This window comes from Alternaria rosae (assembly GCF_020736505.1).
Source record: "Alternaria rosae strain MPI-PUGE-AT-0040 chromosome Unknown BKA58scaffold_4, whole genome shotgun sequence".
NCBI classification, from domain to species: Eukaryota; Fungi; Ascomycota; class Dothideomycetes; order Pleosporales; family Pleosporaceae; genus Alternaria; species Alternaria rosae.
In genome coordinates this window covers 534,853-550,189 of record NW_025763573.1, presented here as the reverse complement: position 1 = coordinate 550,189, position 15,337 = coordinate 534,853, and the positions used below count along the sequence as shown (strand labels likewise).

General features: G+C 50.5%; 7 protein-coding genes across 7 annotated transcripts; 2 read left to right on the top strand and 5 right to left on the bottom strand.

Annotated features, from left to right (window-relative positions):
* Nucleotides 1–1,105: 1,105 nt before the first annotated feature.
* Nucleotides 1,106–1,774, bottom strand: BKA58DRAFT_400561 (uncharacterized protein; the record flags this gene model as incomplete). The annotated part of the gene is made up of 1 exon (XM_046171600.1): nucleotides 1,106–1,774. The coding sequence occupies one exon, from the start codon at nucleotides 1,772–1,774 to the stop codon at nucleotides 1,106–1,108; it is 669 nt and encodes a 222-aa protein (XP_046025892.1).
* Nucleotides 1,775–2,049: 275 nt separating this feature from the next.
* Nucleotides 2,050–3,836, bottom strand: BKA58DRAFT_381785 (HSP20-like chaperone). Its single transcript, XM_046170038.1, has one exon. It carries the CDS (start codon nucleotides 3,441–3,443, stop codon nucleotides 2,382–2,384), a length of 1,062 nt encoding a protein of 353 aa, XP_046025891.1. The 5' UTR covers nucleotides 3,444–3,836; the 3' UTR covers nucleotides 2,050–2,381.
* A 592-nt stretch (nucleotides 3,837–4,428) lies between these two features.
* BKA58DRAFT_468117 (uncharacterized protein) lies at nucleotides 4,429–5,272 on the top strand. The gene is made up of 3 exons (XM_046175094.1): nucleotides 4,429–4,739; nucleotides 4,794–4,956; nucleotides 5,006–5,272. Exons 1-3 carry the CDS (start codon nucleotides 4,518–4,520, stop codon nucleotides 5,077–5,079), a joined length of 459 nt encoding a protein of 152 aa, XP_046025890.1. The 5' UTR covers nucleotides 4,429–4,517; the 3' UTR covers nucleotides 5,080–5,272.
* Nucleotides 5,273–5,880, top strand: BKA58DRAFT_468116 (uncharacterized protein; the record flags this gene model as incomplete). Its single annotated transcript, XM_046175093.1, has 2 exons — nucleotides 5,273–5,583; nucleotides 5,636–5,880. Coding segments are annotated over 2 exons (326 nt in total), but the record flags the coding sequence as incomplete, so codon positions are not given.
* Nucleotides 5,881–7,874: 1,994 nt separating this feature from the next.
* On the bottom strand, nucleotides 7,875–9,988 carry BKA58DRAFT_410451 (laccase; the record flags this gene model as incomplete). The annotated part of the gene is made up of 5 exons (XM_046172220.1): nucleotides 7,875–8,300; nucleotides 8,352–8,785; nucleotides 8,928–9,327; nucleotides 9,382–9,582; nucleotides 9,632–9,988. The coding sequence occupies 5 exons, from the start codon at nucleotides 9,986–9,988 to the stop codon at nucleotides 7,875–7,877; spliced, it is 1,818 nt and encodes a 605-aa protein (XP_046025888.1).
* A 3,385-nt stretch (nucleotides 9,989–13,373) lies between these two features.
* Nucleotides 13,374–14,648, bottom strand: BKA58DRAFT_142945 (uncharacterized protein). Its single transcript, XM_046164629.1, has 2 exons — nucleotides 14,173–14,648; nucleotides 13,374–14,116 (listed from the first exon to the last, which is right to left on the bottom strand). The coding sequence occupies exons 1-2, from the start codon at nucleotides 14,453–14,455 to the stop codon at nucleotides 13,446–13,448; spliced, it is 954 nt and encodes a 317-aa protein (XP_046025887.1). The 5' UTR covers nucleotides 14,456–14,648; the 3' UTR covers nucleotides 13,374–13,445.
* A 127-nt stretch (nucleotides 14,649–14,775) lies between these two features.
* On the bottom strand, nucleotides 14,776–15,332 carry BKA58DRAFT_438419 (uncharacterized protein; the record flags this gene model as incomplete). Its single annotated transcript, XM_046173586.1, has 5 exons — nucleotides 14,776–14,829; nucleotides 14,932–15,047; nucleotides 15,095–15,151; nucleotides 15,200–15,235; nucleotides 15,290–15,332. 5 exons carry the CDS (start codon nucleotides 15,330–15,332, stop codon nucleotides 14,776–14,778), a joined length of 306 nt encoding a protein of 101 aa, XP_046025886.1.
* Between the last annotated feature and the right edge of the window lie 5 nt (nucleotides 15,333–15,337).

Below are 15,337 nucleotides of genomic sequence, written 5' to 3'. Positions count from 1 at the left end.
CCCATGAACTTCATTATTATGGTTCATTAAAGCGCTGTCGGCTCATCCGTTATCTCTTGTCTTCGTCTCAATCTACTCTGATCTCCTAGAGACCTGGAAAGCCAATAGTCAACCTCGGTGTATCTCATCCCATAATTCCTGCCTTGCCTTGCATTCTGCAATTTCCTGCGTTGTGAATCAACAGCATTCAAGCTCGTCTTCAATTTTTGGTACTCTGGGCCTTTTTGGAGAGAAAGAGAACAAAGAAGACATTGACGATAACAGCGTTTCCATCGTTTCGTAATACAGCACAATTAGGGGCTATTAGGGGTACGTACAGCCTAGAGTAAGTAGAGATATATATAGTATAACTCTATAAGTTACTAAATACGCCTTATAACTGTAGTATAAGTATATAGACTATATAAAAACTATACTTAACTAAAAAAGTCTTGTTTAAAGGTAAGAAGTAAATATATACTCTCTATAAGTACCTCTAATAGCGCTAAGCTACATAATTATAGTATAGCTTCTTTACTCTTACTACTTATAACTATAGTATAAGCTAATAATAGGCCTTCTATGTATAGCTTACGTACGTTGTATAGTTGTACTGCACGATTGATAATGTCGTGCTTCATTTTGGGACGTGGAGGGAGGTCTGCAGGGAAAAGAGTAAGGTAGTAGGAGGGATATATGTCGTTTTCCATCCTTACTGATGTATTTTGGAGTGTTCAATCAGGTAAAGGATTGAGCACTCTTTGAGAGAGATATTATTGATGTAGCAATTTGAGCACCTGCGAAAGGACTTTGACGCCTAGAAGCAGCGAAGATCTTGAACTGAGCACTAGATTGCAGGAGAAGTCCTTAATTGAAAGCATTCATTTATTATTCGCAGCAGTACCTTCCGCCTAGACACCGGAATGTATTATCGCTAGCTTCCCCTGTGGTACTAGTCGCTCCCAAACCTGAGCGCTTGCAAGACATCCATCTTTACGCAATACCAGAATATGCGCGTGCTTTACCACACGTCCGTAAGAAGTCCCGATGGCCTCCATGACCTCCGCTTCTCCAACCCCAATGCTTCACTCCCGCAGCCACCTCAGCCAGGTAGTGCCTCAAACCGTCACTCCCTATGGGTCACAGCCCAATGGATGACCATTCCAACGATACTGCTCAACGACATTCCAAGCATAATCAAGAGCCAGAATGTCAGGCTTCGAAACCGGTCAACACCGTGAGAGCGCGGAGCCTCACTGAGCGCAGCCATCTCGATGTCGGGCGTTCGGTAGGTGTGATCGTGGGACATTAGTTTTTCGGTCTGAGCAGGGCGCGCAGAAACACCTTGCAGCCGCTTTAAGAAGGATTGCTTTGGTGGAGGACGCGGCGGAAGCTCGGCTGGGAAGATCGAAGAGACTTGTTCTGGCGATGTATGTTGGAAAGAGGTGTAGCCATGTCCAGATCGGATGGAACATTGAGAAGGCGTATGAGTGTCGCGTTTAGCAAAGCAGGCGTGAGACGTTTCTGCGTCCGCGCTCTCAGTAGCGGCGTCCATGGACTGAGGCTTTGTGTGCTCGGATCGCGAAGCGAGGACGACGTCAGCAATGTCATGAGGTGGTGGTTCGACAGCTGCTGCATTAGAAGCGGTGGTTGTTCTTTCTGTAGCCGCAGATGACCCAGAGGTCGACATGGTCGTTGCTATCTGACTGGCTTCACTAGCAGGAGTCTCGTCTTCGACTGTCGGGAACCGACGGGGTTGGTCTATTGGTGGAGTGAGCTCGGCAAGAGGAGTCATGGCTTAGAGAAGTGCGATAACTGAACTCCCTGGTGTGGTGTAGATTGGAGTTGAAAGACAAAGGTAATGGGACGCGTTTGATGTGGCACAAACTTGGACCTAAGTAGCGCGCCTAGCTATTGAAGGTGAGCGCTGGTTTTGAACCAATCTTTTCACTGACGTTATGCCCCACGAGCTGGTGAATTTGGAACTAGGTGAGGCACATGATGTGATTTTCACTATCACCACGAGAAACCAAGTTAGTCCATGCAGCCTACAACAGATTGTAAAAGGTAGTAAGATAACGTCCAGCATCGATGTAGCCGCCTTGGTTCTTTATATTCCTCTAGCAGTATCTCTTCATTACCTTTGCAGAAGGCAGTGTACTTGATGTCCCCCTTGAAAAGGCTGTACTTCCCTCTCATTGATTAGGATGGTCTTGCATTGCCTGGCTTGCGTATGTAGAAGAAAGACCGAACAAGTATGAGATCGTATATGTAGACGACAGGGTTTTTGGGAAGATATATTATAAGCAATACTATGAATCAAGACGCCCGAAATCAAACTATCCATAACGTGCGATAACCCCGCGGTTTCCATATCGACCTGCAATCATGACAGCCTTCACCTATTCGATATCCACCTTGCGGATCTCAACGTACCCAGAGTCCAGCTTCGGGACCTCGACTCTGAGCACGCCATCCTCAAGCTTCGCTGTGATACCTTCGGCATCAACACTAGCCGGGTTTGCCCTCGTCCCAAGGCGAATCTTCCTCTCGAAAGCTCCAACCTTGCGCTCGTTCAAGGCAAGTGTCTTCAAGAACTCTTCGTCACCAGGGCGGTATGTCACGCCAGCGATGCTGAGCTCGCTCTTCTCAGCATCCCAGTTTACACCAACATCCTCCTTCTTGGCCCCCGGGAGCGAGACGTGGACGACGTAGGCAGACTCGGTGTCAAAGATATCGGCATCGGGTGTGTAGTCTTCGGCCTCGTTAGGCTTGGTGGCGTTGTCAGTATTGGAGGGGTGACTGTCCGTGAACTGGTTGAACAACTGGGCGGCAAAGGTGGAGGGGTCAAAAGAGTTCCAGGCGTTACGCCCAGCACCAGAAGGTCCGCCGCCCATGCCTCCGAAAGGTCCTCCGCGTGCCCATGGGCCCCAGCCTCCGCGATGGCCCCGATGGTGTGGTCCATGACGAGGTGGGCCTCCGTGGGGATGGGGGTGGTGGTGTGGGCCGGAGCCTCCAGGGCCGCCATGACCGCAGCGTCCTCGACGTCCTCCACCCCAGCGACCATGTGGTCGGCCGCCGTTATGAGCATCATTGTCAGACCCAGAGTTGCCCGATGGGCCTTCACCATTGTCGTACTCGGCGTTCATAGTGGCATCATTTTCGGCCTCCTTCTGTTCACTACGTTCTTGGTTTGGCTCGCCAGTGGCTCTCTCATGACGATGTTCGGGACGATCGTGAGGAGGCCCGCCACGGTGAGGCATTCCCCTTTCGCCACCAAAGAACTGACCCCATCTGAATGGAGCAAAGGGATCCTGAGCGTCTTGGGTTGGCATCTCGCGATCGTTTTCGGTACCGTCGTTACGGTTTTGTGCAAAGAATGGGTGCTGCGAGCCTTGCTGCTCGAGACCAGCGATAAAGTCCCAAAAAGGAGCGGAGTTGTTCATGTATGCGATTGATGGCATGATGATGATTCGTATAGTAAAGTGGGTTGAGGAAGTGTGATGGTTGATTCAATGTTAGAGCCTACCTCTTTGGGCGTCTTATACAAAGCAAACGGCTCCAGGCATCAAGTCGCACGTGCGAACGTACGTATGTGCACCCCTCCTTTGACTTACTTGCCACCCATACGGGCAGCCTTTCGGGTTACCAATCGCACCATTTGCATGCAGAGACCAATCACCCATCATTTTAGGAATGCTAGAGAAGCTCAAAGAAGTTACCAGAAGGATCATCGACGATAGGCTTCGAGACCGCGTGCCTAGAGTGCCGCGTGGCTAGGTGGTGAGCAGGCAAACGGGCGTTGCGCGTTCAGACGGCTAGCAGATCGGAGCTTGATTTCCTCCGATGTGGCTGTGGCTGTGGCGGTAGGATTGTGATTGGCCACAGGCATTGCACGGTGGTGTATGCTGGGCTCTCGGGATAGGTCATGAACGGCGGCGGAAGTATCACTTGCCCGCATGCAAAAGCAAATGGAGAATGTGTTGGAATGATTTCGAAAGGAAATGAGTGGAGGTGCTCAAGGTTGTAGAGAGTGTCGGAAGTGGTGACAAGACCACCCGGGCCGCATACAACGCATGAAATCAAGAAGAATTGACGAATGTTGTAGCGTACTGCAGTATACAGCGCTATCTGAGAAAGGCACTTTCCGTAGTCTGGAATGTTGTAGTCGCGCAAGGTCTTGTAATTCTTACCTAGGTAAACATACGGTTCTCAGTCGTGTGGTAGGGAGCCAAGCGGAGAGCTGTTGTCTTGTGTATCTCTTATACCAGGGTACTGAAGAAAGGAAAGGGCACTTATATGTCATAATATATCAGGATGAACGCGCTTAGTGGCGATGTCGAGCAAGAGCGATGTGGAGGAGGGGTAGCTGCAGCTTTCCAAAGTGCAGGGTGCTATGACGCTATTAGTCTGCAACAAACTGCGAGCCCCACCAAACTTCTTCTTCTGCCCACGACCCTGACTACCAATCTTCATTATATCACCCGTAAACCCCCATAACCAATTACCAAGTCCCTAACTGTACCGCCCAAACCAATATGTCTGGATCTATCCCCACCTCCACCTCCGTCAGCGAGTCAGCCGTCATTGACGCGTCTTTCAGCGATGTCTGGCACCTGATCAAGCTCCAGGACTTCAGCAAGTTCTGGTCCAAGCTCGACAAGAGCGAGTTCGTCAAGGGCACATCGGAAGAGACCGACATTGTCAAGTGGACCTTCAAGGACGGCACCGAGCTTGAGGTCAAGCAGGAGGAGCACTCCGTAAGTGATGCAGTAATGCAAACAAGTCTATCAAACACTGACTCGTGGTTTTAGTCCATCGACCACTTCATCACATACTCCGTCATCACTTCCAAGCCCGAGCTCTCTTACTCCTCCGTCGTATCCACCATCCGCGTATACCCCGTCACCTCCGGCACACACGAGAACAAGACCTTCATCACATGGTCTGGCAACTTCAGTAGCGATGCCGATGCCAGTAAGTGAAGGGAAATCTTCTTATACTGGACCGAGACTGACACATATAGGCGTAATCCAGGATGCCAAGTTCAAGCGCCGCGAAGCCCTTGCCGACCTCGCCAAAGTCGCTTCCAAGAAATAGGTTTCGAATGGATGCTTGACTTTCTCTGATGTTGAGAATTTCATGCAATAGAAGACATATTGTGGCCATTTCGCATTGTGCGATGGCTTGCAATGAAGATGAGGATGATATGGAGACCACGCGGGCAATGAACTTTAGTGTTGTTGTCTAGCATAGAAGTACCAATCATAATATGACTACGAAGCATCGATTCATTCTGCTGACCTTCATTACTCGTTATGTAGCGGCGCATGTGCCTCCGCATTGTCGTTGCTGATTACGGCTAGTTCGTACTATGTCTTATGGCGCAGGCAGAGCTCAGCCCTGCCACCTGCATCGAAGCGAATCCTTCGATCATCACTGTATACACTTAAAGCTACACCGTATCCACGACAGCACGCCCTCGCTGACCTACACTTTTTATCCAGAAACACGTTACCTTTTCACGGTCATCAACGCATCTTGCTCGAGTCATCGTCATGGATATCGCAGGAGTTGGGCAAAAGTCGTACAGCAAAGCAGAGTGTACATCAACCCTTCTGATCAGAATGTAGAGTTGCAATCTAACTTCTAACAGTGGAAAAGCAAGTGAAACTAGAAGAGCAGCGCAAAGCCGAAAAAGAGAAGAATGAGATCAAACACGAGGAAGAGTTGAAAGAGGGTCAGGATAGAAGCAAGAAAGGAAGAGTTCATCGATGGATGAACTATGCAATGGCAAGTCTCAACGGCTGATGGTGAATGTTACAATATGAAGTAGCCCGCATTACTGTACACCTCCCGTCCCTACCTCGATACTTCATCTATCCTCTTCTTCAAGACTGGCTGCAAGAGCCAAGACTCAACGAAAAAGATGTCTTCAGTGACTGCGGATCGACACGCATCTGTGCAGTATGAAGAAGGATCATGGTATCGGCTTTCGCCTACCATATGAGCGAAACGCTCGCAGCCAGCTCTCGCATGCTGCATATCCCTCGCCGTGCGATGAACCATGTCCATCTTTACCGCAAGTTTACTTGCGGTACACGGTTCCCTCCGTGCGTCGAACCTTTTGATTCGCTTTGCCCACAGCCGCCTGTAGCACACGTCGCAGACATGCGTCGAACCTTTCGGTCCGCATTGCCTACATTTGCATGCGGTACATGCTTTATATAGAGCTATATGCGTCGAACTTCTCAGTTCGCATTGCCTGCAGTTGCCTGCAGCGCATATAACTCTGTTTTAACGTGCGTAGATCTCTCGATCGCTTTGCCCACAGTTACCCACAGCACACTTTCTTCTCCAACGTGCGTCGACCTTTCGGTCGCATTGCCCACTTTCGTTTGCGGCACACGTGTGGAGGAGCAAAATCCGGCGGAACCTCAGTAGACGACAATACTGACTACTGGATGGAGGGGGCGCATCGAGCAGCACGTAGGTGCCCAGGTAGGAGGCGGGAGGCCTGGAAAGAATGAGATTTCTCTTGTGCGGTTGAACGCGAGCGATTGAGAAACTCCATGAGATGTAGTAAGGGGAGGAAGGGGGAGAGCGAGCATTTATGTATGCAGAGGGGAGACGCCAGCCCTGTGAGTTCACGTGCTGACCTATCTGGTCCTAGGCAGCAACGTTTGCTACGTCTGAACCAAATGGGCGGAGTGAATCAACGTTTCTCATATGTTCAATCCCTTAGTAAGTCGAAGAAGAACGCGCACGCGATATCAAGAACAGCGGGCAGGAGGATTGAGAGGTTGATGGTTCCTTCGTCGCGCGCGGATGCGAGATAGCGTTGACCGACCCGTTCCGTGTCATACTTGAGTGTTTACATTCTTGTTCGCTACTACTACCATCTCGAATCCAATAGATACCTGCACGGTACATCTACATTACAAATACTCAAAGGAAAACATGCTATTTGCCCTTGAATAATTCGTTTCGACGTCATCAATCAGTGACTTTCCTCGCGCAGCACATTTACCAACGCAGGAACACGCACCACCCCAGAAAAACAGGCCGGGTACCTCTTTCGTCCCAAACGCTCTTCGCGAAGAGTTTGGAGAAAACAATAACACTCCCAGCCCCCTGGCCCTCTAGTACATAGCCTAGCTTTGCCGCCAACTCTTCACGATTGCACCACCCTAAACAAGAAAAAATACTAAACAGATCTAGAGCCTAAATCAACGTTAGGTTACCTACTTTGCACGTTTCTACGTCGATGTAGGCTGCAGATCTGTTCAAGATGTTCCTAGGTTGGCGTGGCACCTAGCTCTTGACGTTCCTCTTCCTTTTCCCGGGAGCCCGGCTCCAACACATTTTGACCTAGCTAATGCTACGCGCTTTTAAGTACTTATAGTTGTACCGCGTTTGCATCCTGCACGCCGGGGCTAGGGGCCGAGGTTGTACCAAGGAAAAGCAACGGGTAGCGCACGGAACGTCAACTTGCATCACAACATCGGCATAGTTGCTCCGACAATGGAAAATGAGGTGTTAAGATGCTGATCTACGAGGGTAGGCTGAGAATGCGATAAGGGGATTTGGGTACGTGACCGAGTTCTACGCAGAAACCCAGAGAGGCATTAATGATGATCTGGAGTTGTACGGGCATACTCAAACATAGCATGGATCTCACAGTGATGAAGGAGAGCTTGATAGAACGTGTTGTTCGTTTCAAAATTATCATTATTACCATAGATAAGGTTTCGCGGATAAGCAGCACATGTTTGTCATGCGATAATGAAACGCCGTCTTGCCCAGGCATGCACGACGGAATGTCGTGCGAAGTAAATGAAAAAAGAAGAAAGGATACATCGAATGAGATACGCGACATAGCAATGGACGAAGGACTATCTCCGAAGCCCAGAATCTCCAGGGAATAGGATGCCGTTGGGGTGGAACTCCCTATGGTACGTCTGCCAGTTCTTACAAGTTCTTTGCATCTCAGCGAAACCATCCTTGGCCTTGATCTCAGACGAGCGCTCGAGGAACTGAACACCGAGACCAGCAGCCACATGGAAGGGAATGTGGCAGTGCATCAGCCATGCTCCGGGATTGTCAGACTCGAACGCCAGAACAAGGTAGCCTCTGGCGGGGAGGCTGGCCGTGTCACGGCGAATGGGATTGTCGGTCTTGAGGCGGGATATGTCGCCGTTCCACACTGCGTTCTCCTGTTGATCCAGAACGTAGAAGTCGTGGCCGTGGAGATGAATAGGATGAGGTAGTGGAGGCGCAGTGTTGTTGGTGGTATCCTGTTGGATGACCCAGTACTGCCACTGCAAAAGCCGTTAGTCATGAGGATAGCAGTATGAGCAAAAGAGACTTACCTTGTGCTTCTCATCGACTTCAAACACATGACGGTTGTTGCCATATGTAACATTGCCGTCCAGCACGTGCTGTAGGGTGGGTCGATCGAGGTCAATCGCCATCGGATTGCCATTGACAAGCCACTGCACAAGACCCTGGGTTTGCGTTACGTCGGTCGTGTAATTGTCGTTGAAGCCGAACGTCAACGATTCGGGCATCTCCTGGGGAACGGTCGTCTTGGCGTATGGGACGATACTGGTCTCGTCGTAGCAACCCACCGGTAGAACGTTGCCGGTCGAGTTAGGCTGTACAGCGGGAGCGCCAGCATATCGGAAGATACTCCTGATGTTTGCCGCATTTGCGTTGGGGCCATCACATCGACCACCAGTACCTACTCGCCACCAGTAATTGCCAACAGGCTCGGTTGCGTTGATAATGACTTCATAGCGTTGACCTGGTGACCATGTCAGTGGAACGTTCCACGGCAATAGTTATCGTGGGTGCATTCTCGTGGTTGAGGGCGCGTTGCACACACGGACGTTGTGGGCACCGCAACGGGCGGGCAGACAGATAAAAAACGGGTCGGAGCAACTTACCGACTGAGAGAATGAGGTTGTCAGTCTCGAATGGCTCGATGGGTGTGAAATCGGCGGAAATAACCTTGAACTTATGACCATCGAGACCCACGTGGAGGTAGTTGTTGATACCGGTATTGACTAGGCGCAGCAAATGCGCCTTTCCTGGGGTAAGGATTGTCTCGGCGTACTTTCCTCCTGCGGCTGACGTCATGGTGCCGTTGATGAGAATGTTGTCCGCAATCGGAGGGCCGTTCGCATGGACAGCTGCAGCGTTCACGGTGAAAGTGCTTGCGTGGAACCAATCTGTCATTGGCAGCGCACCAAGATCAATGTCGTAGTTCGCTGTTGCTGGTCCTCGGATGACCAAGGGACCTACAAGGCCATCGCCGTATTGTACGGAGTAATGCGAATGATACCACTACAGCTGTCAGACATGCTCCACTCATGTAATGCGCAATGAAAAGCAACTTACGGTTGTGCCGTACTGTGTGGCTTTGAACTTGTAGACCTTGGAGTCGCCAGGCGCGATTGGACATTCAGTGATACCGTTCACTCCGTCCTGCTCGTTTGAACCAAGTTGCCTGAGGCCATGCCAGTGCAGTCCAGTGCCGTTGTTTTGGAGATTGTTAGTTACAGTGATCTCAAGATCATCGCCCCAGTCCGCCAAGATAGTCTGCAAGATATTAGCAAGGGAACAGCTTGAAGCAAAGTGTTCCACTCACAGGTCCTGGCGTTTGACCATTGATCAGTAGAACTGGCCTTTCAAACCCATCGGGGGCTCCGGTGGCGTTCGAGATAGTCAAGTGATATTTGACAGTCTTTCCGGTGTTCGGCCAATGAAGGTCCATATCCGTGTCGATACTGAAGTCGCCATTCCAGCACCCTCTCGATTGTGGGCCATGGTTACAGTTGGTTTTGTAACCGTCTCGTTTCTCGCGTCCACTCCAAAGACCATCCTTCTTCCAAGGAACTTCTGGTAGCCTGGGTGTGAGGTGCTCGACGGATGGTACAGCAAACGATGTCACCGAAGGAAGGAAAAGCCCTACGGCGGTGGCCAATCTGAAGATTGAAACAACCATTGTGGATTATGGAAGGAGGAATGAAAGAACGTAAATGTAAACGACAGCTGCCAGACCCTTTACGCACGAGGTCAACGAGTGCAGATAGGCGCAGATCAAGCTGTAAACGAAAAGCGAAGGCTGGCTGGTTTGATTAACAAAGGGTGGTACGAGTGATTATATCTTCAGCATGGCAACATTGCCCTGCTTCTCTAGTGGGCCGATTGATAGCCCGAAAGGCTACCGATGCCAGCAGTGGAGAGTTCCCACCACTAGTTAGTGGTATGATCACTCCATGTAGAGACTGTTGCCGCAAGAAGCGTCCAAGATCGCCGTGAGTGCGGTCTACGGCCCATGAACGGTAAGGACGTGGGCTTAGTATGAGGGCCTGCCCAGAGCTGTGAGCGTAAGATACGGTTGCATTTCAGCCCTAAGTAGATGAACGGAGATTTTTGAGTGGTCGCTTTCGTCTCAAATGTCGGCATAGCTCGTGTTACACGACTGAATGCAGCTGGATCTACCGAGCCTCGGCGGCACATGAACTAAAGAGAGCGGGCTGGATACTCGGTACAGCTGCAGCAAGTGCTGAGCCGTACATGGCAGCGGCAGCCTGAGCAGTCTGTGATGCAGCAGCAAGCGGTGATGTGCCTTGGGTCGCGCAGAAAGTGGGGCGCGCGAGGCGTCGGTTAACATCTAGATACAGGGAGTGGATGCCGCTATGGGTAGTGTGCAGAACAATCGCCCGAGCTGACCATGGAATCGAGAGCCGTCCCCGGTGCTTGTAAAGCTTGATGGTCGTGAAGCGAGAGGAATAAGGATCCTAGAAGCGCGAGCGAGCCAACATCTCGAGACGATCTGTGCCATTTGGCGCTTACGCCAAGCCTAGACTGGACTAGCCTTCCATGCTGTGTCGGAGTTCGTGAGGGGGGCCGGACCTCATGGGCCGACCACAACATCACCACATCGCAACACTGACCACTGAGAACATGCCTTCATCAAGGAATGTGCAGTTTGCGCTTAGTTAGGCGCCCCAAGTCGGCTGGAATCGCCTCCTTCACAACGTGCCGCACCGTTTCCATGACGTTCAGGGCCAAAATCAGACTATTGATATGCACCAGAGCTGTACCGGCGGTCTTGGATAGCCACAGGCGCCATTGTGTCGGCGATGTCTCCTTGTCTCGAATTAGATCGCAATGTCTCAGTGTTGCCACTCTGGATACACGGCTGAAGCGGATGCATCCTTCCATATGTGGTCTGAGGGAAGGAAATAACGCCGGGTGAAGACCATAAGGCCATGCACTCTTCAGGATTGAGAGTACTGGGTGGAATCATGTCACCAATGCTTAGCAGCGGTAAAGCTAATATTCTCCAAGGGTGCGAAGATACCACAGAGTCGCTCCCACGTCATCCTTGCCAGCACTGCGCATCGTCCACTATCTGCATGTTACCAGTACCAACACGAAGGTTTTGACAGAAGCGAACGACTAACGGCATTGTGTCAGATTTGGTGCAGTACTGTCCATGTCGGATCTTTGAACACTGACAGCAAAGAACGCCACAATATTGGAGGAATGAGGTGCGTCTGCTTACCTGCATAGTGCAGCAAGACTGACGTTCAGCTCGCAATTTTTCATGGCATTTCCCTATGTGAGAAATCAGCCTTACCTAGGTTCATTCATGCTCACCGAAAGTCGGTCAGGTAGATGCATTTTCCAACCAAAGTTACTATTTGCCGAATACGTCTGCTTCGCGCGGGTGCGCGACTATGTGTCTTGAGGCTCAACTAACAACTTGGCATATATCGCCTGCGAACCGATGTCTAATCATCTTTAAGGCGCGCGCAATGTTCATAGAGCTATATTTGCGCCGAAGAACAAACTTTGGCGTCAACCTTTGGCCTTTAAGTGGGACGCTCGGACTGCCCAATCCCCGCTTGTGGCTGCATGCTGTGAACCGTAGTAAAACCCGGTTGCGGAGTTCCTCTAAGGACACCACAGGGGTTTGGTAGCAGGCTTCTCCATCAAGTCGGGTAAACAAGTCCCATATCTGCACAGAGTCGTTTAATCTTGTCGGCTATCTCAATCAAATTGATCCTCGACATGAAATCAATCTTCCGGTCTACATGGATAGCGGAAGCTATATGACTTCATTCTTTAGATCACCCGGTAATTTGGATCGTGCAAATTAGCTATGACCCTGCCCTCGTGTCTCCATGATCTACCATGTGGAATGGCCACTGCCCCCATTAACGGAGGTACAAAAAAACTGGTCACTGGAAGAACGCACGCGAAATTGCAACATTACCCAGACTCACACATTGCTTTCGGTGCAAGGTCTTTGTAAGCACTGAATACCGCGAATTCTTCTAGCAAAGATGTTACTTTTGGAGGGACAACACGTAATAAAGATATTCCTCGTAGCTCAAGACCAAATATTAAACATTAGGCGAGTATGTTTCTCCTTGTCGGCTAACTAAGAGACTACTTATGGGACACTTTCCATCCGTTCCTGCATTGTGATCATCCCGCGGAGTCTTCGTGGCGACAAGATACCTAGTCCTGCCATGAAGATTAGCAGCAGGGTACCTAGACAACCGCGCGTCTACATGGATTACAAATGCAGAACGCCTCAACGCCTACATCCGCCACTGTGTAACCTGTGTCGACTGCAAGTCTTCTGCAGGTGAACGTAGTAGCTGGTGATCGAAATGAGATTAACGATAGCGGTGATGTGCAACCTCGCGTGCGAGCAAAACACGTGAGGTGATCCATGCGGCTGGTGCTACTAGCCACGTTGGCTTCCGAGCGCTGTGTTACTGCTGTCGCCTCAGAAACGTGCTACATATGTTGCTCGGGTAGATGTGAGGCGCCGACAGCAAGGTACAACTGTGGAGTCTTCGACGCTGTGCAGCTGTCAGGCACAACTTACAACTTCCGAGAACTTTATGCGTCTCTTCGCTAAGGCATGAAATATTCGACGTATAGGAATGGAGCGTGCTTTTTTGTTTTCGATAACATTAGATCGCGACAACGGCCACTGTTCCCTTAGCAACATAGGGCGTCAGCCAGAGCGGTAGGCGCCGTCCATGCATAACGCGAACATGTGGCCTCAACAGATGCATGCAAGGTCGATCAGTAAAGAGACGTCGTGTTGTAAAATTGCACATGGATGGCTGGAGAATGTGAGAGGTTGGTGGAGGCTGGGCTACGACAAGCTCGTTTCCCTGCAACCATGCTGGGGAACACTGCATCCCGGAGGTATTTACGGGAACTACAATTCGTCTTTCAATTCATCGAACTATACTGTATGCTTCTCGGGTACAGAATGCGGATAACAAATGAGAAGAACGAGCTCGTGTGGTACTGAAGGGTTGACTGGGTGACGTATTTGGCACGCACGTCTCCGGGTACACGCCGTTAGAGGAAGGAATAGCCACCCGCCTCCTTCCGATCTCTTTGCATGAACTTACCTTGTGCTGTCATTTTGCGTCAGAAACCCGCGACAGACCTATCATCAGACGACCTTTCCGACCTTCGAAGATATGTATCTTCTCGATGCGCGTCTCGCGAGGACCAACGAGGTTACTACAGCTGATATCGTAGGATTTGGAAGACGTAGCCCACCCGTTGCCTTGTTCTCTGAGACCCGCATTGATATACACAGGAAACGCACCACCCAATGACTGCGCGCTGAATCTCAACATGTCCACGAGGTCGCAGCGATTGAGCAACGATGTCCGGTACTCGCTTCGATATCGCAAGAGCTTCTCTAAGGACTCAAGAGGGGTATCTGGATCGTGGTCGAAAGTAACCTTGACATCCATTGGATGGTTGATGAGAAGTCGCAAGAGTGGCACGAGGTCGCTGATGAGAAATGTGCCATCCCTTTTTTGTATGACCCCAATATGTACCTTTCTCACAGGCTCAAACTTCTCGTAGTGCTTGATGTCGAAATTCGTGGCGATGAGAAACGTCTCGATGTAGCGGCATGCGTTATCGATGTTCACAACGTGCTGGGATAGCAGCATTGGCTGGAATTCGCATCGTATCTGTGTGCATATGTTTGCAAACTGGATAAGTGGCATGTGGCCCCTGCTGACTAGATGTAGTGTTGATGCTAGGAGGTATTCGTATACCATATTTCGTATTTCTAGAGAAGCTCAGCAAACAACGAACAACATCAGTCATCGGTCCACGATATCTTACCATCTGGAAGCTTTAGCAATGGAGAAAAGTCCTTTGACGAATGTATGGTAGCGACATGTTGCGCACCATCGGAGACCCGATCCTGTTGAGAATTCGTCATGGTAAATGCTGATAAAGTGCCTATCAACAGCGGCTCTGGCCACACTTTATAGCCTTGATGTTTGTATAGGCAATTCTTTAGAAAGTAGAGGTCATCAGGAGACCTTCTCTCCTCCTCTTCGCAAATAACAATTGCGCCAAAGCCCACCCAGCCATGGACTAGGATATAGCCTTGCGTATTCATCTACCGACGCGGCAATCTAGCAGGATACAGTCTTATCGAGCGAACGCCCATGAATGTGCGTGTGATATTGGTAGTAGTCATGGCAGTTGATGAGGGGTAGATCGGTCAAGTCACAGATGTCTGAAGACCTCCTGGGGTCACAAAGAACCTGACGTTCTCAGAGTCTCATCGTTCCGTATGCAGCAACTAGCCCATGCTTGCTGATTTTTTCGCTCATTTGCAAGCGATAGAAAGGACTGTACGGCTTCTGTGATGCCATGATATTCTCCATATGTACACAGCGCCCGTTCCTCCGCGCGTTGTTCTTCCAATGATAATGCCTAGAACTCGGAGATCATGTCGCCCCTCCGCTTGCCGCGCATGTCCCACTTGCCCTAGAAATCTTTGTCAGCATCCATCCGTCTTGCTTTCCAAATACACAGCGTCTCGAATGCCGCAACCCCTCCCCGCCCAAATGCGTGCTTCCCCAAACTCACCTCGGTCATGTATCCTGCCGTGCCCAGCATACCCGGTACCAAGACGACGTAGGCGAATGTGAGCCAAGCTGTGCGCTTCGTCCAGCGGAAGTACTTGTGGCGGTTGACGGTCATGTCTGTTCCTCGTCAGTACCGCGTATTGGGTATCCCCCTCCTCCATTACCCATGTCGAGACTCTTGCGCCTTTGAGGCCATTCCTTGTTTTCAACGCGCCAGTTTTCTGGGTACAGTAGAGGTCTTCAGGATGCGGGGTCGGTGGTGAACGTACTGGCCCATTTGATAATGGCGGGATCCGCGTGGATCACTGCGTACGGTTAGCGATTGCGCCCACATTGGTCCTCTCCGCGATAATACGCACTGCCGTGGTTGTGGCCCGCCATTCGGCGGAAAGTTGGCTGCATGTTTG